The sequence below is a fragment of the Bicyclus anynana genome, chromosome 22 (genome assembly GCF_947172395.1).
Source record: "Bicyclus anynana chromosome 22, ilBicAnyn1.1, whole genome shotgun sequence".
NCBI classification, from domain to species: Eukaryota; Metazoa; Arthropoda; class Insecta; order Lepidoptera; family Nymphalidae; genus Bicyclus; species Bicyclus anynana.
This window is the reverse complement of record NC_069104.1, coordinates 9361458-9388721: the sequence shown is the minus strand read 5'-3', so window position 1 is coordinate 9388721 and position 27264 is coordinate 9361458. Positions and strand designations below refer to the sequence as shown.

At 36.5% G+C, this 27264-nt stretch overlaps 2 protein-coding genes across 2 annotated transcripts; both read left to right on the top strand.

The window, feature by feature from the left end:
- The first annotated feature begins 3204 nt into the window (after positions 1–3204).
- Positions 3205–21583, top strand: LOC112055461 (E3 ubiquitin-protein ligase UHRF1). Its single transcript, XM_024095585.2, has 16 exons — positions 3205–3530; positions 4868–5024; positions 5124–5313; positions 5834–5971; positions 6773–6975; positions 8039–8139; positions 9692–9893; positions 11021–11109; positions 11296–11380; positions 11865–11991; positions 13178–13321; positions 13966–14104; positions 14897–15125; positions 16445–16575; positions 16958–17056; positions 17527–21583. Exons 1-16 carry the CDS (start codon positions 3381–3383, stop codon positions 17674–17676), a joined length of 2334 nt encoding a protein of 777 aa, XP_023951353.2. The 5' UTR covers positions 3205–3380; the 3' UTR covers positions 17677–21583.
- Positions 21584–23258: 1675 nt separating this feature from the next.
- On the top strand, positions 23259–25791 carry LOC112055458 (CCR4-NOT transcription complex subunit 9-like). The gene is made up of 2 exons (XM_024095581.2): positions 23259–24424; positions 25703–25791. The coding sequence occupies exons 1-2, from the start codon at positions 23532–23534 to the stop codon at positions 25722–25724; spliced, it is 915 nt and encodes a 304-aa protein (XP_023951349.1). The 5' UTR covers positions 23259–23531; the 3' UTR covers positions 25725–25791.
- The last annotated feature ends 1473 nt before the right edge of the window (positions 25792–27264 follow it).

The following is a 27264-nucleotide window of genomic DNA, read 5'->3' as shown; positions in this document are numbered from 1 at the left end:
TTCTTATGAGGCCCATAGTTTAAAGTGCAATAAAACGATGGCTAGTTCGAGTTCCAACTAATTCCTGCCCCCTTAGCCAAGTGGCACGTCGATTCTCTTTCTACGATCGCTAACGCTTCGAAAACTAGAAAAATGTATGGAATGACATTTGTTTTCGACCGGTCACGTGATCAAGATCTGTCATTCCCATATACGTTTCAATTTTCCGTTCACCAAATCTCTCAAAAAATGCAGGAAAAACTGTTTCCTATTCAACATAATTAATTATTATTAGTATGAAATACTACAACTTCCTGTGGGAAGATAAAAGCCATCTCTTTGTCATTGATACTTGATAGGTTGATACAATGAATAAAAGGTCGTTGGGTGGATAGCCTTATACCTAATATGCATTTATTAATCTACTAATTAATAACTACGTGCATAAGTTATAGGTACGTAGTACGTAACGACCTCCAAAGCAAAGTCATAAAACTTTTTATTAGTATATCGTATTATAGGACTCAAAAGGTGATAACACAAATAAGAAAACTAATGTCGAACAAAAGTTATGATTCACAACACTTGTCAGGACAACTTAATTAACAAAATAAGACCCTAGAATGGCAGAGAATGACCTTGAGTGGAGTCACGCACTTGTGAACGATGTGTGTAGGGTTAAAGGTACCTTTGACTGTTAACAAACACTCCCCTTTTCCACTCAAGTCACTCTCCCCGCCTATTCCAAGTAACCCATAAAGAATTACACAACAAGAGATGTGGACGCCTCGAACGCCACGAGCACACTGAAGACGTCCGTACCGCAATTCGTTGCTACGCGGCGATAACATTCGTCAAAGATTTTATACTATTAGACAAGCTACTAGCGCTTCAAAACTGAGGCGAACAAAGGTAGAAATTGTCTTAATTTCATTAAGTCGCATAGTACACAATGAAAGTTATTTGAACAAATACTAAATGTTGTCTACTATGTCGAGTTTTGTAAATACCTTATCAGCCGATAGATGCCCACACCTGGACATAGGCGTCTTGCATGGACCTCCAAGCACAACGGTCTCAAGCCGCCAGCATCCAGCGGTTCCCTGCAATCCCCTTGATATCCTCGGTCCACCTAGAGGGGAGTCGACCAACACTGCGCTTCCGGTGCGGGGTGCCATTCCAGCACCTTGTGACTCCAACGTCCATCGGCTCTTCGAACTTTGTGACCCGCCCATTGCCACTTCAGCTTCGTGACTCGTTGAGCTATGTCAGTGACTTTGGTTCGTCTGCGGATCTCCTCATTCCTGATTCTATCACGCAGAGAAACTCCAAGCATAGCTCGCTCGATCGCTCGCTGAGTGACTTTGAGCCGTCTAATAAGGCCCATAGTCAGCGATCAAGTCTCGGAACAGTATCATCACTGGTCATCACTGTTCGAAGACTTTCGTCTTCAAACACTGAAGAATTTCGGACGAAAAGATGTTGTTGAGTTTACCGAACGCTGCCCAGCCGAGCTGGATTCGGCGATTCACCTCTTTCTCGAAATTGGACCTACCTAACTGGACCAGATCCTTGTCTTGCTCATGTTAATTTTTATTAGGCCCACGTTGAGAAACTCTGCTGAGGTGTGAGCATGGTACTGAGGTGAGAGGTCATCCAGAGTCTCTGCCATAATGATTAATTACACTATACACTAAGTTAAAACTATCATCATCATTACCAACCCATATTCTTCTCATTGCTGAGCTCGAGTCTCCTCTCAGAATGAGAGGTGTTAGGCCAATAGTCCACCACGCTGGCCCAATGCGGATTGGCAGACTTCACACACGCAGAGAATTAAGAAAATTCTTTGGTATGCAGGTTTCCTCACGACGTTTTTCTTTCACCGTTGGAGACACTATGTAAAAACTATTTAAAATGTACCTAAGTAAACACAAAAATGTACATGTGTGCACTCAATAGAGTAGCTAAATTCGGTTCACTTTTTGCGGTGATTTTGTAGTCACGTAACATGTCTAAAAGTATAAAAACGTTGTATATCGTAGGCAAATATGTCTGGATATGGCCTTTGGTATCGGAGTGCTTGATTGTTAACTAATACTAAACACCTACAAAGCCTTGGCAATGAACGCATCCACAGTAAGGTAATCTACCTATACCTGCCTTACCATAAAAATATATACCTAGGTACTTGTATACCATCAAAATAAAAATTATAATATTTTGTTTAACTAGCTGCGCACCGTGATGTTACCCGGGAAAAATAGGTAGGTAGGTATGTGTGAAATTCTGTAGGTATAAGACACCTCCCACGGGAAACATGAATTTTTCCGGGATAACAAGTAGCCTATGGTTTAATCTAAGAAGATATGATCTATTTCCATTTCAATTTCCAGCTACTTTGGTTCAATAGTCGCTGGTGAAAGTATAACTTCATTCATACCATCATAACCAAGGAACATATTTACTCAGGAGATCATAACCATCATTTTTTCATAAATCTCGGGAAACAACGAGTTTTTTGGGTCAAAGAGTTCAATTTTTTAACCTATCTGGATTAACAGATAGGATAATTAACCTATCTGTTAATTCAGGGTATTATTTATCTTCATTTTAAATTTCTGCCAAATCGGTTAAGCACATACTATAAAATGTTATGCATTTATAGAGCGCAAACAAAATGACAGTGTCATGCCATAGCTTGTACCGTTTCGTAAATCTATGGTCATAGCCGTTCCAAATACAAAATTCAAAAACGAATACATTCGGAGTCGATTCTGGATGGAACTCCCGCTCGAGGCTATGGCGGGACAATTTTGCAAACATAGTAAATGTTGCGATGTAGGTATGCGTTCATAAATTGTCACAATTTGAAATGGTGGTCACCATGTGGTCACAATACAATGAATTCAATATTTTGAAGTAATTGCTCATTTTTTTTGGTTTCAACGTAGATGTAATGAACTAAATGGGTCTCAATAACAGAGGTCAAACTCAAAAGTTCAATGCAAAATATCATTTTTAGACGTTACAAATGACTTGTATCCGGACTCATAAAAATTAAAAAAAAAGTTTAACTATCATCATCTGTGTGACATCTGTCAACTGTGATGTCTGTGATTTCAAGTGACACACTGACAGTTGTTTTCCCTCCGAAAAATATTTCCGGCTTTCCGCTTCAAAGTTGGTTCAAGATTTTGAAAAATAATCAAAAATTATTTGACGTGTTTGACGGTGTGTATAAAGAAGGTATAAAGTATTCAGAACTTCAAATCTGATTTCAGAAGTGGTTCAGATCAGAACTCAAAGGTCAGAATGCTCAATGCGAAATTCCTCGAAAAGATTCGCTAAAAAAGTTTTTTAGATTATCTTTTAATCTAGTTTTGTTTTATTTAAAAAAAATGTACGTCAAAGTTAGATTTGTCGGTCATCCCGACGTTGTTATCCCAGTTGATTCTATGCTTACAAAGATAGAGGAATTTAGACTTATAATATTGGACAAATTTAAAGTGCAGCCTGAACGACAACACTTGATTTATTCTGGAAAGCTGGTAAGTGCCATTCCGTATACAAGTATTTATCTAACTTACCCCTTGACGGTGGGAGCTGGAAACTCAAGAATGCTACCACACAGAACTGCGAAGTCAGCCAGCGGTGTTTCGCTTAAAAAACATCACTTGCTCGTGAGTAAAGACGGTTAGGAACTACAGTATCATAAATTTTTTAACGTTTACAGTAAATACTGGTACTCTGGGGCCTTGCTGCACCAGAGATGCAGAGCAAGTGGTTGGGAAAAGCCTAAATCAGATGGCACTCTGAATCGTGTGACATACTATAAATGTTTGTGCACAACTATAGTATTTATCAGATAGTATGGGTACGGTGGCACGTGACAGTTTTTTCATTATTGAATTTTGCTGTGATTCACGAATGTATTATAAATGTCATAAGGCAACTGTAACCATACCAATGCTATCTGAAAAACTCATTAATGTATAATGCTATTTTGAATAAAGGACTATTTTATTTATTTATAAATGCTGGCACTACAAACTTTCATTGGATACTCTTGCATATTGCAAATGCGATTAATGCCCTTGTAACTTTAAATTTTAAAATTACTTGGCAGGGCGATGCTGTATTTTTATTGTTTTGCAATAATAACAATATTATAACTGCTGCTAACTTTAAGCCCGCTCTGAACACAGTATAAGCTGGGCAGTATACAAAAACAAATTCCAGCGGGGTTATCTCTACAGTCTGGTATATTGCAACCTCAGAACAGAATAGTGCATAGAATACACGCATAGCACCCGTTCCCAAAAGAATACTTGAATAAAATATAGCCTATGACACTCGCAAATAATGTGGCTTCCTAGTGGTAATTAAATTTTTAAAATTGGTTTAGTGAATCCAGAGATTACTCCATCCAATATCACAAACCTCTTTATAATATTAGTATAGACTAAAAGAACCCACATGTGTTTACTGTCATACATCCTGTTCTTCTGAGAATATCAGAATAAAATAACTAATGACACTCATAAATAATGTTGCTTTCTATTTATTAAAAGAATTTTTAAAATCAGTTCAGTAGATCCAGACTTACTGCCTTTAATCTCACAATCTCACAAACTACATCTTATTTAAATCACTAATATCACTTATATTAATATAGCTGACGCCGCTCGGTTTCACCTGTGTGGTTCCCATTCTCATACAAATACGGGGATAATATATAGCCTATAGCCTTCCTCAATAAAACTGGCAGAAATTTTCAAATCAGTCCAGTAGTTCCTGAGATTAGCGAGTTCAAGCAAACACTTCAGCTTTATAATATTAGTATCGATATAGATAAATGATATTGAATATTTCCATTATTTTGTAGCTGGAAGACGGGTATACATTCTACGACTACAATATTAGGCTCAACAATGTTATACAACTAATAGAAAAAAGTCTACCAGGTGAAACAAAAAATAGTCAAGCAACAACTAAAGAGGTGGAGAAAGAAGAACCTAATGAAGAGAAAATAGAATATGAAGGTTTGCATTGATATGGTTGAACAAAGTTTACTGGGTCAGCTAATATGCTGTATATTATAATTTCCAAGTGACTTTAATCTAAGGATGAACAATTTTCAGATGCCATCAGTACATTTTATAAAGTGGGTGACTTGGTTGATGCAAGAGAAAGTGAAGGCTATTGGTCGGAGGGTAAAATAACTAGAATAGTATCAGACCCCAAAGAACAGGACAATGTGTCTTCAAATAATAGTGACGTGGAAGATATTTCCAATGAAAACATTTTATATCAAGTGACATTTGATAACAAGTAAGTTATGAGCCTTTATGCTTAAGGTAATTTTTTGTTATGAATCCATTCTACTACTATCCACCTCTTTTAAATGTGTGTATTGTCCAAATATATTAATTACTAGCAGATCCTATGTACCTTTCCATTTCTCTTTCCATTCTTCCCTAACTCTACCCTAAAAATCTCTACCCTACCATACCCAAACCTACTCCTACCCTATCCCTACCCTATCCCTACCCTACTCCTTCCCCTACCCAATTTTAACCCTAGCCTACTCCTACCCTACCCCTACTCAACCCTACCCATACCCTACCCTACCCTTTTAAGTATTATTACGATATTTTTGTATGGGTGTACAGAAAAGTTTTGTTATTAGACTTTTTTTAAATTTTTTCTAATTTTTATATTATTCAACCCAAATATATGATAGTCTTTTGAAAGTTATGTAGTCACAAACATTTTGAAGATCTATTTTTATTAATATAGATGAAATGATTAAGGTATAAATAATGATTAAGGTATAAATAATTTATTGCAGTCCAGATGACCCTGTATTTTGCAAACCATCAGACGTGAGGCCAAGAGCCCGTAAGGTTATTAGTCCAGGTGACTTGAAAGCGGGCCAGACTGTTATGATTAACTTTAACCTGGACAAACCAGGGGAAGTAGGATATTGGTGAGTGTTCTTTGCTTTGTGTCACAAAGTTTTTAATTAGAATATGTGCACTTCTTAAAGTCATACCTTCAAAGTGTTTTTCAGATTGCATGGGTACCGTGACAATAGTAGTTGTTCTTTTTTTTTTTTTTTAATAAATAAATATACTTAAACAATACACATCACTATCTAGCCCCAAACTAAGCATACAGAGTAGCTTGTGTTATGGGTACTAAGGTAGTTGATATTATAATATTCATATACATTTATATACTACATATAAATACCTATATACTGTATAAATACACACAGACACTGGAAAACACCCATGCTCATCACACAAATATTTTCCAGTTGTGGGAATCGAACCCACGACCGTGGATGCAGAAAGCAGGGTCACTACCCACTGCGCCACGCGGCCGTCAAATTAATGAAAATAAATTTGATTAATAAGCTTAAAACAATCAGATATAGTCAATATATTTTGAATAATATTTTATAAAAATTAATACAAAAAATTATATAAAAAAAGTTATGAAATGACATGCATTTTCTACCTTCATTAGTAAACAGTACTCCTCGAATATGGCTTTAGTATAGTTAATAATTTTGTGTTCACCACTGATTGATTGTATTGATACGTTTTTGGTAATCAATAACAAATTCGCTAATAAAATATGTGTCTTTTCTTCTTTTCTATCTGAAGAAGAGAAAAAAACATGTCAAAGGTAGAGTAGACAAATGAAATATTTAAAAAAAAAATTATTACTGGGCACTAATAAATGTAGCAAGCAAGAATTAGTAATAATTATTTATTTGTAGGTATGACTTCAAAGTGGAACAGATATTGAAAATGAAAAGAACATACAACCTTATTGGAACATTGTACTTAGGACTAGAGTCTGTACCACAAAATGATACTAAAGTACAGGTCAAAGATAAAATATTTGCTATAGAGAAACCAATACCTTTGGAGGAGAGAAGTCAGGAGTATATAAAAAAGACCTCAGTTGCACCACCAAAAAGTATGTGAAACATTCTATTTTTATAACTAGCACTAGCGGACGCCTGCGACTTCGTCCGCGTGGAAATCAATGTAAACTTTCAAGCTCTATTTCACCACTTAAGGGCTAGAATTTAAAAAAAATTTGATTTACATTATATTTTGTAATTTTTTTATGATTTATGAACAAATTTTTAAAACTGTGACTATAAGTAACTATTTCTGTGTAAGTAACGGTGACTATTTCTGTACATTTTGTACATTCTGTACATTGAAGATATTTTGAAAATTTTTGTTAGGGGGGGCATTATATAATTGATACTGATACTAAAAATGTTTTATTTTTCGATTTTTTGTCTGTCTGTCTGTCAGTCTGTATTTTTTTGTTATTCGGGTATTTTTTGTTATTCGGGAAACTATCGAATGAATTCAAATAAAACTTAGCTGGGTTTAAGACCATAATACGGAGAAGGTTATAGGATATTGTGAAAATAAAATAAGAAGGGGGTGAAATAGGGGTTGAAAGTTTGTATGGAAAGTTCATTTTTAGAGTAAAATTTGTTCATAAATAATAAAAAAATTACGAAATATAATGTAATTCAAAAATTTTTAAAATTCAACCCCTAAAGTGGTGAAATAGGGCATGATAGTTTACATTGATTTCCATGCGGACGAAGTCACGGGCTTCTGCTAGTACTAACTACTTAGTGTTGCAAGCTTTGCGATTGAGTCGTTATCAACCCATATACGGCTCACTGCTGAGCTAAAGTCTCCTCTCAGAATGAGAGGGGTTAGGCTAATAGTCCACCACGCTGGCCCAATGTGGATTGGCAGACTTCACACACACAGATAATTAAGAAAATTCTCCGGTATGCAGGTTTCCTCACGATGTTTTTCCTTCACCGTTTGAGACACGTAATATTTAATTTCTTAAAATGCACACAACTGAAAAGTTGGAGGTGCATGCCCCGGACTGGATTCGAACCCACACCCTCCGGAATCGGAGGCCGAGGTCATATCCACTGGGCTATCACGTATCGTACGTTTAAAATTCGTTTTAATTTGTTTTGTTTTTTTTATTTTAGGAAGCAGCCCGTTCCTTTGTGACAAGTGTCGCGATGATCGCGACGTGGACTGTAAATATTGTGGATGTTACACTTGCGCTGGGAAAGAAAGCCCTGACGAGGTATGTAAGCGTTTCACTATTGTTCTGTGTCGCTAGTGGCAGTTTTCAATGTTTTCGTACTGTGACTATCGCGTAACCGTAAACGCAAACTTCTAAGGAATTGAAACGGTTGTGCAGTAGGGCCACTAGATGGCGCCTTAGAAATTCGCGTTTACGGTTACGTGATCGTCACAGTATGAATACATTGAAAACTGCCCCTAGGCACACTGAAGGGTTAATTTTCCTTGATTAGTACAGTACAGTAGTAGTGTACAAATAAAGGTTATAACAAACTTGCTCACAAAGTATCTCTTATTTCACATTTCAATATTGTTATGTATTGTTACGCACATGTGCCGTAATGTATAGTAAAACGCACAAGTGCTGCAATATTACTGAGACGGGCAGCGTGACGTCAGGAATGTGTATTCAGCAATGAAAATCTTCGTATAATTCCAACAAACTGTATTATCACCAAGAACGATCGCGCTCGACTGGCTACCAGACGACAAAATAATTACCGACTATGACTCAAACAGTTTTACAATTCAAAATGGTTTCTGTCAACTACTTTCTAATTATACAGTTTTACGGCTTAGTCTAACATTATGAAATTAATATCATTATAATATTTAAATTAATTATAAAATGTAAATAGTTTAATCTGAGTTTAAATAATAAATAATAAAGCTAAAGATAGAATATTTAGGTTTAGTCAAATCAGTATCTTATAAACGAAAAACTGTAATCATGACATTGAAGAATTATTATCAGCAAATAACAGACAATGTTTATAATAACATATAGATAGTTTAGTATATTTATAGTTTGTTAGATGGAACTCGTAGGCCCTCGTAACATCCGTCTAAAAACGAACGGTTCTTTTTAAAATCTTAGCAAAGAGTATTTATGGCAGAAAAGTGGTCAACATTTCATGAATAAAATTAACTTTGTGTGATAAAATATAATAAAAAAACATTAAATTTTTTCATTTTAATAATTTTGACAATGACAACCATTTATCTGTAACAGAAATACAAAAATATTAATTTACTGTATTAGTAATACTGGATGTTTTTGGTGCATTTGCCTAAAACAAACGCACACACTTCGCTATCTGTGCAAAAATGACAAACATATCAAAATTTCATCATAGTGGAAAATAGACAAAGATGCAAATTCATTTTCAGAAAATGTGTTTCCTCGCAAATGTGTTATAAAACGTACGTGCGCTTTGTTAATTACAGCCTCTGCTTCCTTATTATAGCTCTCGCCTACGGTTCAAAGTCAAAGTCAAAATTCATTGATTTCAAATAGGCTTAGTTTACAAGCTCTTTCGAATCGTCAGGTAATAATATTAAACTTAAGATAATGGTGAAAATAATTATTAGAAAACTTAAAATTAAAGTTACGAGGGTTCCAAACGCGCCTTGGTCCGAGAAGAGCCCACAACAAACTCAGCCAGGTTTACCCTTTTTTGTTCGAGCTTGCAATATTGCCTCAGCTGTAATTTTCAACTTACCGCATTTATGTCATAATGTACTAGTATAAATAAATGCATTTCCATTCCCAGATTTTACTTTGCGACGAATGTGAGCACGGCTTCCACATGAAGTGCCTGGTGCCGCCTCTGACGGCGGTGCCGGACGACGACTGGTACTGCGCGGACTGCAAGCGCGACGTCAACGACGTGGTGGCGCCCGGCGCCGCGCAGCAGGCCAAGAAGGCCAGGGCGGGCCCTGGCCGCGACTGGGGCCGAGGGATGGCCTGTGTGGGTAGGTTGACAAAATGCCGGCTGACGGGCTGGCAATGGACTGGAAAGTTATTACAAACAAATCGACTTTTTTTATTATTCTTTACAAGTTAGCCCTTGACTACAATCTCACCTGATGGTAAGTGATGATGCAGTCTTAGATGGAAGCGGGCTAACTTGTAAGGAGGAGGATGAAAATCCACACCCCTTTCGGTTTCTACACGGCATTGTACCGGGACGCTTAATCGCTTGGCGGCACGTCTTTGCCGGTAGAGTGGTAACTAGCCACGGCCGAAGCCTCCCACCAGCTAGACCTGGACTAATTAAGAAAATTTCAATCAGCCCAGTTACCACTGCGCCACGGAGGCCGTCTAAACGTGGATGCGCAAAACCTTATTAACCACGCATGCTAGCAGGAAGGATGGAGGAAATACTCAGAGATGCTCAGAGCAATTATGATCAGGAAAGTGCAAAGAGAAGGGGCCGAAATAAAAGGATAGTGAGACAAAAAAAAACGTTTTTTTTTTGTCTAATTATGTTTTTTATATTGAGTCCTTAGGGTAAGCAAAGCATTTCTGCATGTATGAAGTGCACACCACTGAGCACACACAAGTAACGTGACTTTGTAATGGTAAAAGAATTTTCAAAATCAATTCAGTAGGTCCAAAGATACCATACAACACCAAAAAAATTACCTCTATAATATTAGTATATAGCATAGAGTGACTCATTGTCATTATATTAATTTACTCTTTGGTCATTACTAACGGCTAATTAGTTACTACACCATTGATGAGTTCCTTAATGATAAAGTTGCTTGGAGGCCATTGGATCAGCTTCCACCTTCACACAGGAAGTAAAACTATAAGAAATTGTAATGTTGTCATCAATTGTAATTATAATATTATTGTATGATTTTTTTTTCAAAAGAGCAACTGTTGAGTTTCTTGTCGGTTTCTTTTCAGCAGAATCTGCCTTCCGAACCGGTGGTAGAATCTTTACAAATAGTCAACTGACGTATCAAAAGTGCTTGTATACTGAGCCTGATACTGATTTTTTGATTAAAGCGAAGGCTTTCTTTATGTACTTTTGATAATGAAATCCACAAACGAACAAACCTTCAGGTTTATTTTTATATGATTGTTTCAGGAAGAACAAAAGATAGTGACATGCCAGCTGATCACTTTGGTCCTATACCGGGTATAGAAGTGGGCATGTCCTGGCTATATCGCATACAGGTAAGAAAATAGACCTACCACCAAGAAAATGATTTTCTTATAGACAAGTCAGGCCCTGGAATGTGATCTTACTCAATGTTAAGTGATGTTAAATTCTTCTACTTAGTTTAATCAACTTATGTATATCAAAATTATTGTTTTTACTATGTGTAACTAATGTGTATTTAAAAGATTTTTTATACACAGGTCTCAGAAACTGGGCTTCATAGACCGTCAGTAGCAGGCATACATGGTCGAGCCAATGTAGGCGCTTTCAGCATAGTGTTATCAGGTAAATAGTTGATGTTAAGACTACATCGATCTCCTATTAAACAGTGTATGCACAATCAGCTACCAAAAAACGTTCCCACTCAATGACTTCAAACACAACTTCTTGGCACTCAATTCAAGTAGTCAAGTTTCTTGCGCATTGCAAATCCAACCTTAAACTCTTAACTTAAGGTTGAATTTGAATTTGGATTTTATTGGATATTGGATTGGACTACAATTAAAGGCATTTCAGTATAATTTTCTTTACCAATTCTAAAACTGCCAAAGCAATATCGACGCCAGTTTTTAAGTGAAATTTTCTACATGATTGTGCGTCCTTTTAGAGTAAGACTGCTTTAGATTTTCATTCCCTTACGAGTGTCAAAAATGTGACCTAAACTTGTAGCTTCTAACCGCTTTAAAAAAGATTCTTGAACAGCTCTAGGCAGTGCCGACGCCTCTAAAAACTGTTTATTAGTTCATTTTAAAATAATGAATGTCATTAGGTGGTTACGAAGATGACGTGGACAACGGCAACGAGTTCACGTATACGGGCAGCGGCGGGCGCGACCTGAGCGGCAACAAGCGCACCGCGGGCCAGTCGTGCGACCAGGAGTTCTCGCGCTCCAACCAGTGAGATCTGCTCATTTATATTGTTGTTACTAAGACGTGGGACACGGCAACTATTGAACGTACACCAGTCGTGCGACCAGGAGTTCATTTATATTGTTGTCACTAAGACGTGGGCCACGGCAACTTACACCAGTCGTGGGACCAGGAGTTCTCGCGCTCCAATCAGTGAGATCTGCTCATTTATATTGTTGTTACTAAGACGTGGGCCACGGCAACTATTTCACATACACCAGTCGTGCGACCAGGAGTTCATTTATATTGTTGTCACTAAGACGTGGGCCACGGCAACTTACACCAGTCGTGCGACCAGGAGTTCTCGCGCTCCAATCAGTGAGATCTGCTCATTTATATTGTTGTCACTAAGACGTGGGCCACGGCAACTATTTCACGTACACCAGTCGTGCGACCAGGAGTTCTCGCGCTCCAATCAGTAAGATCTGCTCATTTATATTGTTTTTACTAAAACGTGGGCCACGGCAACTATTTCACATACACCAGTCGTGCGACCAGGAGTTCTCGCGCTCCAACCAGTGAGATCTGCTCATTTATATTGTTGTTACTAAGACGTGGGCCACGGCAACTATTGAACGTACACCAGTCGTGCGACCAGGAGTTCTCGCGCTCCAACCAGTGAGATCTGCTCATTTATATTGTTGTTACTAAAACGTGGAACACGGCAACTATTGAACGTACTCCAGTCGTGCGACCAGGAGTTCTCGCGCTCCAACCAGTGAGATCTGCTCATTTATATTGTTGTTACTAAAACGTGGAACACGGCAACTATTGAACGTACACCAGTCGTGCGACCAGGAGTTCTCGCGCTCCAACCAGTGAGATCTGCTAATTTATAATGTTGTTACTAAAACGTGGAACACGGCAACTATTGAACGTACACCAGTCGTGCGACCAGGAGTTCTCGCGCTCCAACCAGTGAGATCTGCTCATTTATATTGTTGTTACTAAAACGTGGAACACGGCAACTATTGAACGTACACCAGTCGTGCGACCAGGAGTTCTCGCGCTCCAATCAGTAAGATCTGCTCATTTATATTGTTGTTACTAAGACGTGGGCCACGGCAACTATTTCAATCACTCACTCGCTCACTGGGGTGAGGTGTCATATCCACTGGGCTATCTCGGCTCTAAAAAAATATATATTTAATTATACTCATTCCATGTATTGTAGAGCTCTGGCTTGCAACTGCGCAGCGCCACTGAACCCCAAGGGCGCAGACGCGGGCGCGAAGTGGCGCGACGGGAAGCCGGTTCGAGTCCTGCGCTCGGTCAAAATGATGAAGGTGTCTAAATACGCGCCCAAAGAAGGTATACGGTAAGTGTTCACTTTAATAAGCTTGTCATATTAGTTGTAAGATACCGATATAAAACAACACTTATTTATAGCCTCAATAGCTCAACGGTAAGAGCGGTCGGACTCATCACCGAGGGGTGTTGGTTCGATCCCCGCCCGTTGGTCTATTGTCGTACCCACTCCTAGCACAGTCTTTCCCGACTAGTTGGAGGGGAATATAATATGGTCATACTATAAAAAGATATGGCTAATACTATTTAAAAAAAAATAAACATGTTTTATACTAGTGGACGCCCGCGACTTCGTCCGCCCTTAGACCTCTTTAATCCAGCCCTTACAGTAGTATTGCTGTAAAAATGGAGTAACTTCTCCCGTTTTCCCAACATTTCCCTTCACTGCTCTGCTCCTATTGACCGTAGCGTGATGAATACTATAACCTACCTGTATGAATAATAATTGTACCAAGTTTCGTTAAAATCCGTCAAGTAGTTTTTGTCTCTATAACGAACATACAGACAGACAGACAAACATTTTACTGATTGCATTTTTGGCATCAGTATCGATCACTAATCACCCCCTGATAGTTATTTTGGGAATATATTTCATGTACAGAATTGAACTCTCTACAGATTTATTATAAGTGTAGATAATAACAATTTTTTCAGGTATGATGGAATTTATAAAGTAGTGAAGTACTATGCGGAGAAGGGTCTAGCTGGATTCCAAGTGTACAAATACCATCTACGCAGAGATGACCCGAACCCGGCACCATGGGAGAAGAAAGCGAAAAAGTACCCTATTGAGGTAAATATAATTTACTATTTTTTTAACTACCCTCATTTGCAATAATTAAAGTCCTTAAAGTTACTTACACAACCGTGATAGCCCAATGAATATTAACCTCTGCTTTCGATTCGGAGGGTGTAGATTCAAATCCGGTCCGGGGCTTAATTAAATATCAGTCTCAAACAGTGAAAGAAAACTTCGTAAGGAAACCTATACATGACAATTTTCTTGATTCTCTGCATATGTGAAATCTGCCAATTCAATGCCTAAACTGTCTGCCCTAGCCCAATGCGAATTGGCAGAAAGTTTATGCTATTAGTACATCACTCTAGCGGTGATGTACTATTAGCCTAAACTTTCTCATTCTGCGAGGAGACTCGTGCTCAACAGTGAGCCAAACAGGGTAGTAATGATGATTACACGACCTATTAAAATCGCTCCATTCCATACACCTGTCATTTAGTCCAAAAATTGGATGTTTTTTGGTAACTTTACAGTTACTCTACAAGCAAAACTTTAAAAACTCAAAATTAGCCGAAAGAAGTAGGCCTGGAAGGTACATCGACTTATTATTATTTTTGGAGTTAATTTTTCATTTAAAGCCCCCGGTATGAAAAAAATATGGACAGTAAATTTCCATGAACGAATGACAGCGTTACGTTTTTGTGCGCAACCTATTCTGCGCACCTTTCACCCTGCAACAGCGTGCAGGCGTGCACGCCGCGGCCTGCTGCTCCTCGGATGCGCACCTTTAACTTTTCAGGCGTAAATTTTGCGACGGTGCTGACACACTTTTTTTACAATTTTCAGTACCCAGACGGATATTTGGAAGCCAAAATGAAGAAAGACGCGGGCAAACAGACTCTCAAAACACTTCTGACATCAAATGACGATGCTGACGTCAGCAAGTCATCGGATAGCCTCGACAACACTATATCTGATATAACTAACACTGATAGCAATAGAACTAGAAAACGGAAACGTTCCATGGACGACGAGACCAAAGAAAACGATGAAAGCGAGCCTATTGCTAAAAAAGGTACTTAAATAACATCATTTTTCATCTCCACGCAACAAGTGTTACGAGTTCCTCCATTACGGGTGGTGTAAACATTCATTATTTATATTATTTTAAAAAGGAGGTATTTATGTTGTTGTTGCAAGGTATAAATAAGAAGGTATTAGGATGACTTGAGTTCAGTTTTTTGTTAGGCAGCGTGAACACCGTCACGCTGCTAGTCGTAAAAACATTCATTATTTATATTATTTTAAGAAGGAGGTATTTATGATATTGTTGCAACAGTGATGGTATAAATAAGAAGATGTATTAGGATGACTTGAGTTCAGTTCTTTCTTAGGCAGCGTGAACACCGTAATGCTGCTAGTCGTGTTAGTGATTTTGTGTTGTAATCACATCACACTGATATGTAAATGCAAGAGTTAGATGTGTAAGTGTGTATGTTTGTTCCTTCTTTGTGCAGCGATTTGGCTGAAATTTAATTATAATAATAATAAATAATCTTTATTACCATACTTATTACTAGGCATACATAAAATCAATTTAATTTTAATTATTGTGCTTAAGCTATACTACAAAAATGAAACAAAAAAAAGAAACTAATTATTATTACTCGCCTACCTAGTAACATGGCAACTGGTCGCAAATTTGGAATGGAAATAGATTTTACTCAGGACTAACACATAGGATACTTTTCATTACGGAAAAATCCATGGTTCCCGGGAAATTTAACTCCTAAAAATTAAATTTTACGAAATCGCAATAGCCTCTGTACAAAGGAGGAACAAACACACACTTTACACATGAACTTTCGCATTTATATATTAGTACTAGCAGACGCCGCGTGGTTCCCGTTCCCGTGGGAATATCGGTATAATATATAGCCTATAGCCTTCATCGATAAATGGGCTATCTAACACTGAAAGAATTTTCAAATCGGACCAGTAGTTCCTTAGATTAGCGCGTTCAATCTGTTTGATTGAACGCGCATAAACAAACTCTTCAGCTTTATAATATTAGTATATATTAGTGTGATGTGCTGTGATAAATTATTTAGTGTGGGCATGGTGAATATGTCAGCCACAGAAGGTGAATGTGATGTATTCTAAAGGGATCCCTTAAACCTACACCCAATGTCACAAGTCCACCTCGAGCAGGTCCCATCTGCTGTACGTAATATAATCGTCATACAGACGACTGTCACCGTACCCATGCTATCTGAAAAACACTTTAAGTACAAACATACCTTAACACGTTAACTGCCACATCACGCGATGTCGCGTGTATCGCAAACATGGGTTAACCTCTTTTTTAACAAACTTTTTACATTTTTGTTCCAGCTTCAGTTTTGACATCAAACTCTTCCCAAGAGACATTGTCTCTCACCGAGGACGAACAGAACGCAATCAATACGGACCAAAAGAATGCTAAACTGTGGCAAGAATGCCTTAAAATCAATGAATCGAGAACGGTATGTTAAACAAATTATTTTTTTATTATTTTGAAACATTGTCTGAGTTGTTAGAATTATATTTTTGTTAATGTAATGGGTTTTGTTAACCGTCTTGAAAAAAACGAGGAGGTTCTCAATTCGACGCATATGTTTTTTCATTTTTTTTTTGTTTGTAAGAGTCCCCGTTTTTTTTCACGTATCCAAAAACGGTTGTTTATGAACACGTGAAAAACAGTTAAGCTATGCTAAGTTAATTTTAGTTAAAGAAATTGAAATTGAAAGTTGTAGTCAACCAACGACAACCCACCAAATGAAGTAAAAAACGGGTGCAGCCCGACACAGCTCTCTTTTTTATGTCGAGGGTAATTCGAAACTTTTTAATTTTTATTTTTTTTTTCAGAAATTCATAGACCAAGTGCAGCAAGTGTTCCGCTGCATCATATGCCAGGGGCTGGCTATATCCCCTGTCACAACGCCTTGCCTGCACAACTTCTGTCTGGTAAGCGAATTATCATTCATTAATAAATATTGTTAATACTAGTTGATAGTAGACGAGAGCCGTGATAGCCCAGTGGATATGACCTCTGCCTCCGATTCCGGAGGAGTGTGGGTTCGAATTGGGTCCAGGGCATGCACCTCCAACTTTTCAGTTACGTGCATTTAAGAAATTAAATATCACGTGTCTCAAACGGTGAAGGAAAACATCGTGAGGAAACCTGCATAGCAGAGAGTTTTCTTAATTCTCTGCGTGTCTGAAGTCTGCCAATCTGCATTGGGCCAGCGTGGTGGACTATTGACCTAACCCCTCTCATTCTGAGAGGAGACTCGAGCTCAGCGAGCCGAATAAGGGTTGATAATGATGATGACGATACTAGTTGATGCCGCTCAGTTTCAACCGTGTGGTTGCCGTTAACGTTAAATAAAAGTTTGTTAAAAATAATAAATAATATACTAATACTTTTTTTACAGAATTGTATAAAGCGTGCCTTCAAAGTGACAGATTCGAAGTCGTGTCCATGCTGTCGACAGTCATTGGCGGACTTCGAAATCACAAAGAACACGCACCTCATGGGTGCACTACGAATTTTCCTTCCCGGATACGACGCTGCACAGAAGTAGTGCATACCAACATGTAGCACATAAGTACAAAATAGATAGGTATTTCAGTTCCAATATAATATAAGTAGATATAATTTTAGAATAATTATAAGGTATTTTAGAATTTAAACTATCGTGAGTGTTATTCATATTAAATGATTATGAAACACGGCTAAAACTCACGTGATATTAGGTCGGAGTATGCCCGACTAGTTTCGAACCCATACGGGGCCCTTAGTCATGAGCTGGTTTTTGCATCGCGGCACGATCCGAACTTCGATCGAGTTACTCGTCGACCTAATATCACTTGAGTTTTAGCCGTGTTTCATAATCATTTAATAATTATAAGGTATAGTCGCATGCAGTCTTTATGACGCTTTTTTATCCTTTACAAGCTAAGCCTTGACTACAATCTCACCTGATAGTAAGTGATGATGTAATATTACATGGAAGCGGGCCACCTTTTTAAGAGTAGGATGAAATCCACACCCCTTTCGGTTTGTACACGATAAAAAAACAAAATTCATTTATTTCAATTAGGCTTACTTCATCAACCCATATTCAGCTCACTGCTGAGCCGAATATGGGTTGATGACGACGAGGCTTACTTTGCAAGAACTTTTGAAAGGTCAGGATTATGTCATAATTTATTTTAATGTAATGGTGGTAATAATAGTCGAAAACTTAAAATTAAAGTTACGAGGGTTCCAAACGCGCCTTGGTCTGATATTGTACCGGAACGCTAAATCTCTTGGCGGTACTTCTTTGTTGGGTGTATAGCCACGGCCGAAGCCTCTTCCAGCCAAAACGCCTCGAAATATCGTGTGTTAAGCTGCTCAATACAAAGTTTTAGATATCAACAGTAACGTAGGGGCGCGATGCTTACTTTATGAACGACTTGTGCTTAGCGACAGCTGCAGCCTATTTCCGAGACGTCATAAAAAATGCATCCGATTATATCATAACGCGACGTCGCGTGATGTAGCAATTAACGTGTTAATATCTATAGTGCCTTTAAACAGGCAATTATTGTATGTATTTAATAATCTGAATCTCGGAAACGGCTCCAACGATTTTCATGAAATGTAGTATGAAGTAGAATTTTCTAAAAATTAAACACATTTATCAAAAATAACCACCCAACCGTAGCCCGACACGCGCAGTTTAGGGTTCCGTAGATTAAGTTAGCACTTAAATCCCTTAAACAATGCACAAAAATACCGATAACAATACCCCACCATGGGATAGGCAATAAAAAATGTAGGGAAAGAACCCCAAATATATATTTTTAATTTTTTTCTTACTACTTTATTGAACAAAATAAATATTCATACCCAAATGAAAATTCAGCTTACTAGTTTTAACAGACTGAGTTAACTTACTGACAACTTTATCTTATTACAACGGAATTAATATACAATTTTAAATTTTACAATTACGTTTTTTAAGTTGGTCGATTATTACTCTTTAAATAGCAATTGCTACTTAGCTGTTATAGTTTTACGGTACCCCACACCATAAATATATTATATACCCACATATTATACCCACTTTACATGTAGGTATAAAAACAAAAAAATATATATTTTTCAAGACTTTACTTTATGACTTAGTTCACATTTTTAATGTACTCATGATAACTTACAGCTTTCTAGTAGTAATAATCTCTGCGCTAAACCGACAGACTGATATGTCGAAACTATAAGGGTCCCTTGTAGACTACGGAGTCCTGAAAATGGTCATCCATACTATTTGAGATAACTGAAAAATTATTCATTGAATTGTTTTGTGATGTCAAAATTGTACAATTTTTAAAGTAGACACAAATCAGTTGTCTATTTACTTCCCAGTTTGTTGTCTATGGAATAGTCATTAGTGTCAATACAATATACCAAACCTCAACCATGTATTTTGTAGTGTAGTTTTTCTATAGATATAAGCATGTTGCTGATATACAAGTATTACTATAAAATCTAGAAGTAACATGATCTGTGTTTTTTATAAATCATGTTTTTTTAGTTAAAAGAACTTGTAACGCCATCTCGTACAATTTTAAAGTACTAACGCTCGTTGAATACCTCATACTTTTTTTCAATTTACAAGATGGCATTTGTATTGTGATGTATGTGTATCTTTAACTAATAGTATAGATATTAAATTAGTGCCTTTTTAGTATGTCCTGAGAAAATATCCTGTTATCTTAGACCAATTATTGTATAGGACCTGCCTCGCTAGACTTTACTTTTCTGTCAAAGTATATGATCAACGATCTAATGCGATTATAGAATCTGTCTCTATAGTATCGATGTTAAATAGTTGTAATCGTGTTCGTCGGTTAAAGAGCTCCGTAAAAATACCTTTTTGTGTAGTTGAACTGTGTAAAAAACGGGCGAAAACTTCCAGTTTAGTATAAATTATAAACCAAATCTAAGCTTGTTTTCTTCAGAAAATGACAGACAATTTTGTTCGTGACTATGAGTGCGATACAGGTCCTTCTATAATTGGTCTGAGCCTGTAATAGATTAAAATAGTTCCGGTGTTCAATTATTTTTTATTTAAGTGCATGAATTTATTGATTTCATTCTAGAAAATAAAATCAAAATTTTGGAATCACAGGATTGAAACCATTTTAAACCTGTAATAATATATGCAATTAAACGTCAGTGATTTTATGACACCTACTTCTTACATTCTAACTGTTTTTCTGTTAAGTTTCCTATTTTTTAATATTTGATTGTTATGTGTAATTAATTTTTACATAATACTTATTACTGTAATTTTTTTTTCGTTTTAAAAGTATGCCAATAGTAGAGCAATGGGCATGTCCCAATTTGTATGGAGGGAGGCTTATAACCCAAATTAAAAAAAAAATTTCATCCTCATTTTTTTAAATTAATTTATTAAAATGTATTTTGTTCATTAGCTGACAACATTTCAGTGATCTTCACGAAGAAGCGATCGTTTATGGATTTTAAACCAATTTAAGGATTTTTTTTTGTTTAATGTCTCTCTGTCTACGATTTAATGTTTCTTTTTAACTTGTGGCTTATTGACATTTGACAATATTACATGACATTGACAGATTACACCGGATATTGATTAAATTTCTGATGTTTAATTTGTAGACAAGAGCGAAACAAAAAAAAATAGTTTATCTAATTAATGCGGGTTCTAAAATTCTGAAAAGTATTTTTTCAACAGCAATTTGTATCTTCTATCCGTAAAATATACTATCGACCTGCTATAAATAAATTATAAATAATAAAGGCCCATTTTGGAACATGTCCTTTGTAGAAGTAACAATGAAGCTATGATTATTACTTGCGGAAATACAGGGATGTCTTCGCGGCGCTGCAGTAGGTCGCTCAAATGCGCCCCATACTAAATACTGTAAAGTAGGGTAGTTGACTCATATAAAAGTTAATATAAACAATATTAATTTCGAATAGTACATAAATAATGTTCCGAAATATATCAATATAAATTAATAAAAGTTAAAGGATTTCATAGAAAACTTAATTTAAAAATTATGTATTCATTAAATTGTTCCAAACTTCAAAAAACTATGTCGTCCATTTTGTGACGTCACGATGTTAACTAGATGAATAAACGGGTAAATAATTATTATCTAATAATTTTGTCAAACAATCCGATTCGTTAGGGTTTAGTGTTTACGTGACGTCATGAAACAGTTAAAATATAGGCCTTCATGGCCGACAGTCCACTGACTGTCGAATTTTTGAATATTTTTTCTCACAAAAACATATTTTATTTCAATTTAGTAGAACGCTAAAAAACAATTTAAGACCCTTTAAAAAAGTATCAACTAGCCCATTATGCCGTCACAAAGACGTAAATTCATTGGATTTGTATGGACGTTTAAAAAAAAACTACAAATGTCTTTGCATGCATTTATGTTTATACTTCTTCGAATGAAACATTCAATGTATGTTGTGCTAAAAATATATACTTTTTGATTTATGTATGTTACAAAATATAAGATCGTCTTCTAGTTTTTTTCGGGAAATTAATTAAGTAATTTCTGGAGAGTATTAATAATGAAAAAACTAACATATCATAAATGGACTAACGTACTCGTAGATAAAAGCAATGATAGATCTTACGTTCAACTTAGCTTTTCGATGTGGTCTTGTTACTGGTCCAAATGTGATGTTTATGTTTAACAATATTGACTTTTATTTTACTTCTAGTTATTTTAAGAAATACATAATTTCTGTATGAAATAAAGGTTTTTTTTACAAAAAATTGTCGATAATTTTATTTTAAAAATCAACCCCAATGTGGATCACCAGGGATAACCTCAAACATCAAGCGCCAAGTGAACAAAACTAGAAAAATGTATGGGAATGACATTTGCTATCGATAGGTCACGTGTCATTCCCATACATTTTTCTAGTTTTCGAAGCGTTTGCGATCGTAGAAAGAGAATCGACGTGCCACTTGCTGTATGCACTTGGCAGTATGTTCAGTTTACAATATATCCACAGCTTACAATCTCGCGAGTTAGACTATAAACTAACGTATTTTACAATTTAACGGTGACATATACAATGCGACTAAATTAAAAAAGACAATTGCCCACTTTTGCACTTTTGACCGCCTCAGTTTCGACGCACTAGTGACGTACCCATTTTATACAATTGATTACGCAGGTTAGAGAAAACGTCATGTGTCATGATCCCTTGTATCGAATCGCCTTGTCTTTATGGTTTCTGTAATAATTAGAAACGCTGACGGATGCTATTTATCCGTCTATTAACTTTTCTGTCTTGGTAAAATCCAAATTTTGGGGTTTGTTTCCATAATTTGAACCAATAAGTTTAGGTCGCCTTTACGCTTTCTGCTGACACGTCGGCGTCGTAGACAGTGATTCTCCCTTTAACTAAATACTAGCGGACTCGCTCAAGCTTCGCTTTGACTTATTAATTTATTTATTTGCACTTCTTCCCTATCCCTACCTTACCTCTACTCTACCCCTACCCTACCCTACCCTACCACTACCCTACCCCTACCCTATCCCTATACCATAAACCTACACTACCCTACCCTACCGCTACCCTATCCCTATACCATACCCCTACCCTACCACTACCCTATCCTAGGATTTAGGGGTTTGAAAAATAGATGTTGGCCGATTCTCAGACCTACTGAATATGCACAAAAAAATTCATCAAAATCGGTCGAGCCGTTTCGGAGGAGTTCAAGTTCGAACACCGCGACACGAGAATTTTATATATTAGATATAAAACTCAAAGGACTGATAAAACGTAGTGATTACTTGCTCAGTGGTGACTGACTTAGTAGTGATCTTTCAATGCACAGCCCAAACCACTGGGCGCCGGACGGATTGGGCTGCAATTTGGCATAAGTAGATGTTATGGCGTAGGCATCCGCTAAGAAAGGATTTTGATCAATTCTACCCATAAGGGGATAAAATAGGGGTTGAAAGTTTACATTGATTTCCACGCGGACGAAGTCGCGGGCGCCCGCTAGTGACCTAAAATACTCTTTTGTAAAAACATTGACCAACAAAGGTGTAAATCGAGTCTGTGAGTGTGGCGTGTTAAGTTATGGCATCTATGGTCTGGTATTCAGGGCCGTAAAAAATTAAAAAAAAAAATAAAAATAAAAAAATATATGCTGGCGTGTGAAGTGATTTTTTACAAATGTAAATATTGTTTTAAACGAATATTTAGCAGCTAATTATGTTGTACGGAATGAAATTTTGACAAAAAAAGACTTTAATAGTTAGGGTTTAAGAAAACAAACTTAAGAGACGCAGTAACCCACTCGTTTTATGAGCGATTTATTTGCTCAATTATGATCATATATTTGTGTTCTAAAACAAAATTCCAATGAATAATAACATGAGCTCACAACAAAGCCCGGCTAACATGCAGGCGGTCGTGGACAGAGAAAAGATATACACATGGATCCTGGAACTGTGTAACCCGGACACACGAGAGAATGCCCTGTTGGAACTTAGCAAAAAGCGCGAAGTTGTACCAGATTTGGCGCCAATGTTGTGGCACAGCTTCGGCACAATCGCTGCGCTGTTGCAGGAGATCACCAACATCTACGTGGCCATGATACCGCCCACACTGACAGCACACCAGAGCAACCGGGTCTGCAACGCGCTAGCTCTAATGCAGTGTGTAGCGTCCCACCCCGAGACTAGGTCAGCGTTCCTACAAGCTCACGTGCCTCTTTTCCTCTACCCGTTCCTCCATACAGTGTCCAAAACCCGCCCGTTCGAATACCTCCGTCTAACCAGCCTAGGCGTCATAGGTGCCCTAGTGAAAACTGATGAGCAAGAGGTGATCACCTTCCTACTAACCACAGAGATTATACCCCTATGTTTACGCATCATGGAAAATGGATCAGAACTATCAAAGACAGTAGCAACATTTATATTGCAGAAGATATTGCTGGATGACAGTGGTCTGAGCTATATTTGTCAGACTTACGACCGATTTTCACATGTGGCTATGATTTTGGGAAAGATGGTGCTCTCTTTAGCCAAAGATCCATCGGCGAGATTGTTGAAACACGTTGTCAGGTGTTACCTGAGACTGTCTGATAATCCTAGAGCAAGAGAGGCACTGCGACAATGTCTTCCAGACCAGTTGAGGGATGCAACATTCACAACATGCCTTCAAGAAGATAATTCTACAAAACACTGGCTCGCTCAATTGATTAAGAATTTGGAGGCTCAGCCCCCTCCCGCCAGTCCAGCTCAACCAAATATGTGAGAATCAAGATTATACAGCTTATCCCACTACAGAGATTTGTATTTGTAATATTCCATCACCTGATAATATGAAATAAACAATACAAATCAATATCAGTCATTAGAATACTCATGATTGATAACCATTGTCAGTTGTATTAATTCCTCAATCTGTATTTTTAATTAAATTGACTTTGTTTGAATCTTCTGTAACTTAAATATTTATATTAATTAAAATTCTTTTAATTAATAAGTTTTCTGGAAAACTTTTTTAGTAATTTCACTGTTGAGAAAATTTTTAATTTATTCAACTCCTTTTTAACTATAAAGGCTCTATGTTCAGCTGTATGTATGTTTTTTATTATTTATTGGTTACATTCTTGGCAGGAATTGCGGAGACTTGATAGGCCTTCATTCAATATTTGTGATTGCCCTTTAAATTCACTTATTGTCAGTCTTTCTGTGTTTTTATTGTCATATATGTATGTATTTATACATTATCACAGATCAGGAGTTAGTTCTACTGACAATATTAAGTACTGCCATTTTGATATCTGTAGTGGGATTACAAGCTGTAGAATATTTAGAACAAATGTGTCTTGTCCTATTTTTTACTAATTCTAAGTTCATCATTGTCATACATTCATATAGATTTTCAATATCATAATATTTTAAACATTGGTTTAACTAGTAGTTTAAAAACTATGCCTTAAAGTAAATTAAGGTTAATTCGTCTAAGTAGTTAAATAAAAATATTTTTACTTAAAATAGAATTAGGAGTGTGATAATATAATATACAATATCAATAAAATGTAGAGCAATAATTCAAGTAACTAATTAAAAGTAATTAATTAATATTTACAAATACATGCTAAAAATTGTCCTTGTGGGCTTAAGATAGAAGTTAGAATGTTGGTAAATTATGGCAAGTGATTGATTAAATGCATTAACCCTATAAACAAACAATGCAGGCATTTTTTGATTATTTTCTAGATATAAATAAAGTAAGTAATATAATACATAAAGTAATGCACTAAAATTTAACCTAACAAAATAATGAATTAAACTCTACAAATATTACAGAAAAGGTAATTTTATTACTAAAATGGCTATAAAGTTGTGTTTTAACATGTCCTATTAGTTACACCAATGAATTAATTTATGTTTAAAACTAGTAAACTCATCGTTTTGAAAATCATCACTTAACTTTTACACCAATATATTTTACTGTTATATTATTATTATATATCAAAAATAATACAATAATACCAATGTTGCAATGTATTATTTTTTTAGGTACAAAACAAGAAAGCACTAATTTTGTACGCTGATTGTAGTGGACTGGATAACAAATAAACAAATAAAAGCTTTCATAATATTGATAATGCAGTTTTATTTTGTCTATTGCAATTCATATAAATAAACAGGGGCATAGCTACCGCCATATCAGCTGTATCAATGATACGAGCCCCCTGACTATGAGGCCCCTTACATGTAAAACCAATAACTAGTAAAATGTAATCCACAATCTCATTGAATTCCTTGCTTAAGCGTCCAAAAGTTGTAAACATTCTATGTATGTTAAGTCATAGTCATATTTATTTTAAGCGAGCATTTTTGTTCATTTAGTGAGAAATCTTTACTTTTAATTAATCCTCCCAACTAATTTTGATACGGGGCCTCTCCAAGGCACGCTAGGCCACTGCAAATAAATGACATGTAATTAATTTAACTAGTTGTTCTTTTGTAGTATCAACATTTATTGTTGTTTATTTGGTTTTGAACACATTTCTAATGATTTCTTCAAGACACCATGCCTTGCTTACAGAGATGTCTACTCGACTTGAACTGGTATTGTATGTACTTCATAAATTATTTTGTCTCTTGATTTAGAATTAAAAATCTGGACCTCTTATGGGGTAATTCGATAGAGCCCATCTTTTAGCAGTTACAAATCTATGGCTAGGTGGGTTTCTATTCATGTCCTCAAAATAATGTTGACAATAATGTCTTTCATTATTGGAATATCTTGGTATACTTGAATCTATTATTGATTCTGGTAAAAGAGGTCTGCGTATACTTAAATCTGGTAAGAGAGTTGATGCAGACTTTGTTTCTGGCTTAATTCTTGTTATGCTGTTGGTTTTATCAAAAAACTGAGTACTGCAAGATGCTGTTTCAGTGCAATGTATGCAAGCTTTATCTGAATGAGAAAAATCTCTTTTTGATGTTTGAATAAATTTAGTGCTGCCTTTAGTGTTGGGCCGTTTGTTGCCACATATACAGGAAGTGTTATGGTCTCTTTTACGAACAAGTGTAACACAGTGGTTATCACATTTTAAGGGTCCTGTAACGAGTGTGTTAACAGCAGTTTCGGCTAAACTATGAAGTGATGTTTTTGATTTTATAGCTGATAAACCATAGTATAATGTTTTAGTTTTACTGGTTGTCGCCTGTCTATTGATATGTACCAACCGCGGAGATTTCGCAGGCCGTTTTGAGACTGAAGGGGTGTTACTGAATTTACTTCCCCAATTCACTCTACCAGTATTGGTGGACCGTTTTGTTGGTTCCACAACATCACGGCAATGTTTTTGTGGCAAGCTGGGCATTTAGTTAATGTTGGTGGAACGATAGCATGCCACAAAAGTACGTTCTAATGTCTTTATTTTACATTTCATTATTTTGAATTTGCCTCACATTTCTACTGTTGGTGTTGGATTAGAAGACAGATGTCAGTGTCACTGGGCATATTGACGTCTTTGGTTGACAGAATGACAGACTCTTTTTACAACTTTGGGTTTGAGTTTATATTTTTCTGAGCCTTAAATATTTTATTTGCCGCAGATAAAACATTT

Excerpts from the sequence above, each read along its gene's own strand:
- LOC112055461 (XM_024095585.2), top strand. The coding sequence starts at position 3,381 with ATGTACGTCAAAGTTAGATTTGTCGGTCATCCCGACGTTGTTATCCCA. Across the intron at positions 15,126-16,444 it reads CGAGCCTATTGCTAAAAAAG|CTTCAGTTTTGACATCAAAC; the intron begins GTACTTAAATAA and ends TTTTTGTTCCAG. Across the intron at positions 16,576-16,957 it reads AAATCAATGAATCGAGAACG|AAATTCATAGACCAAGTGCA; the intron begins GTATGTTAAACA and ends TTTTTTTTTCAG.
- LOC112055458 (XM_024095581.2), top strand. The coding sequence starts at position 23,532 with ATGAATAATAACATGAGCTCACAACAAAGCCCGGCTAACATGCAGGCG. Across the intron at positions 24,425-25,702 it reads AGTCCAGCTCAACCAAATAT|GTACAAAACAAGAAAGCACT; the intron begins GTGAGAATCAAG and ends TTATTTTTTTAG.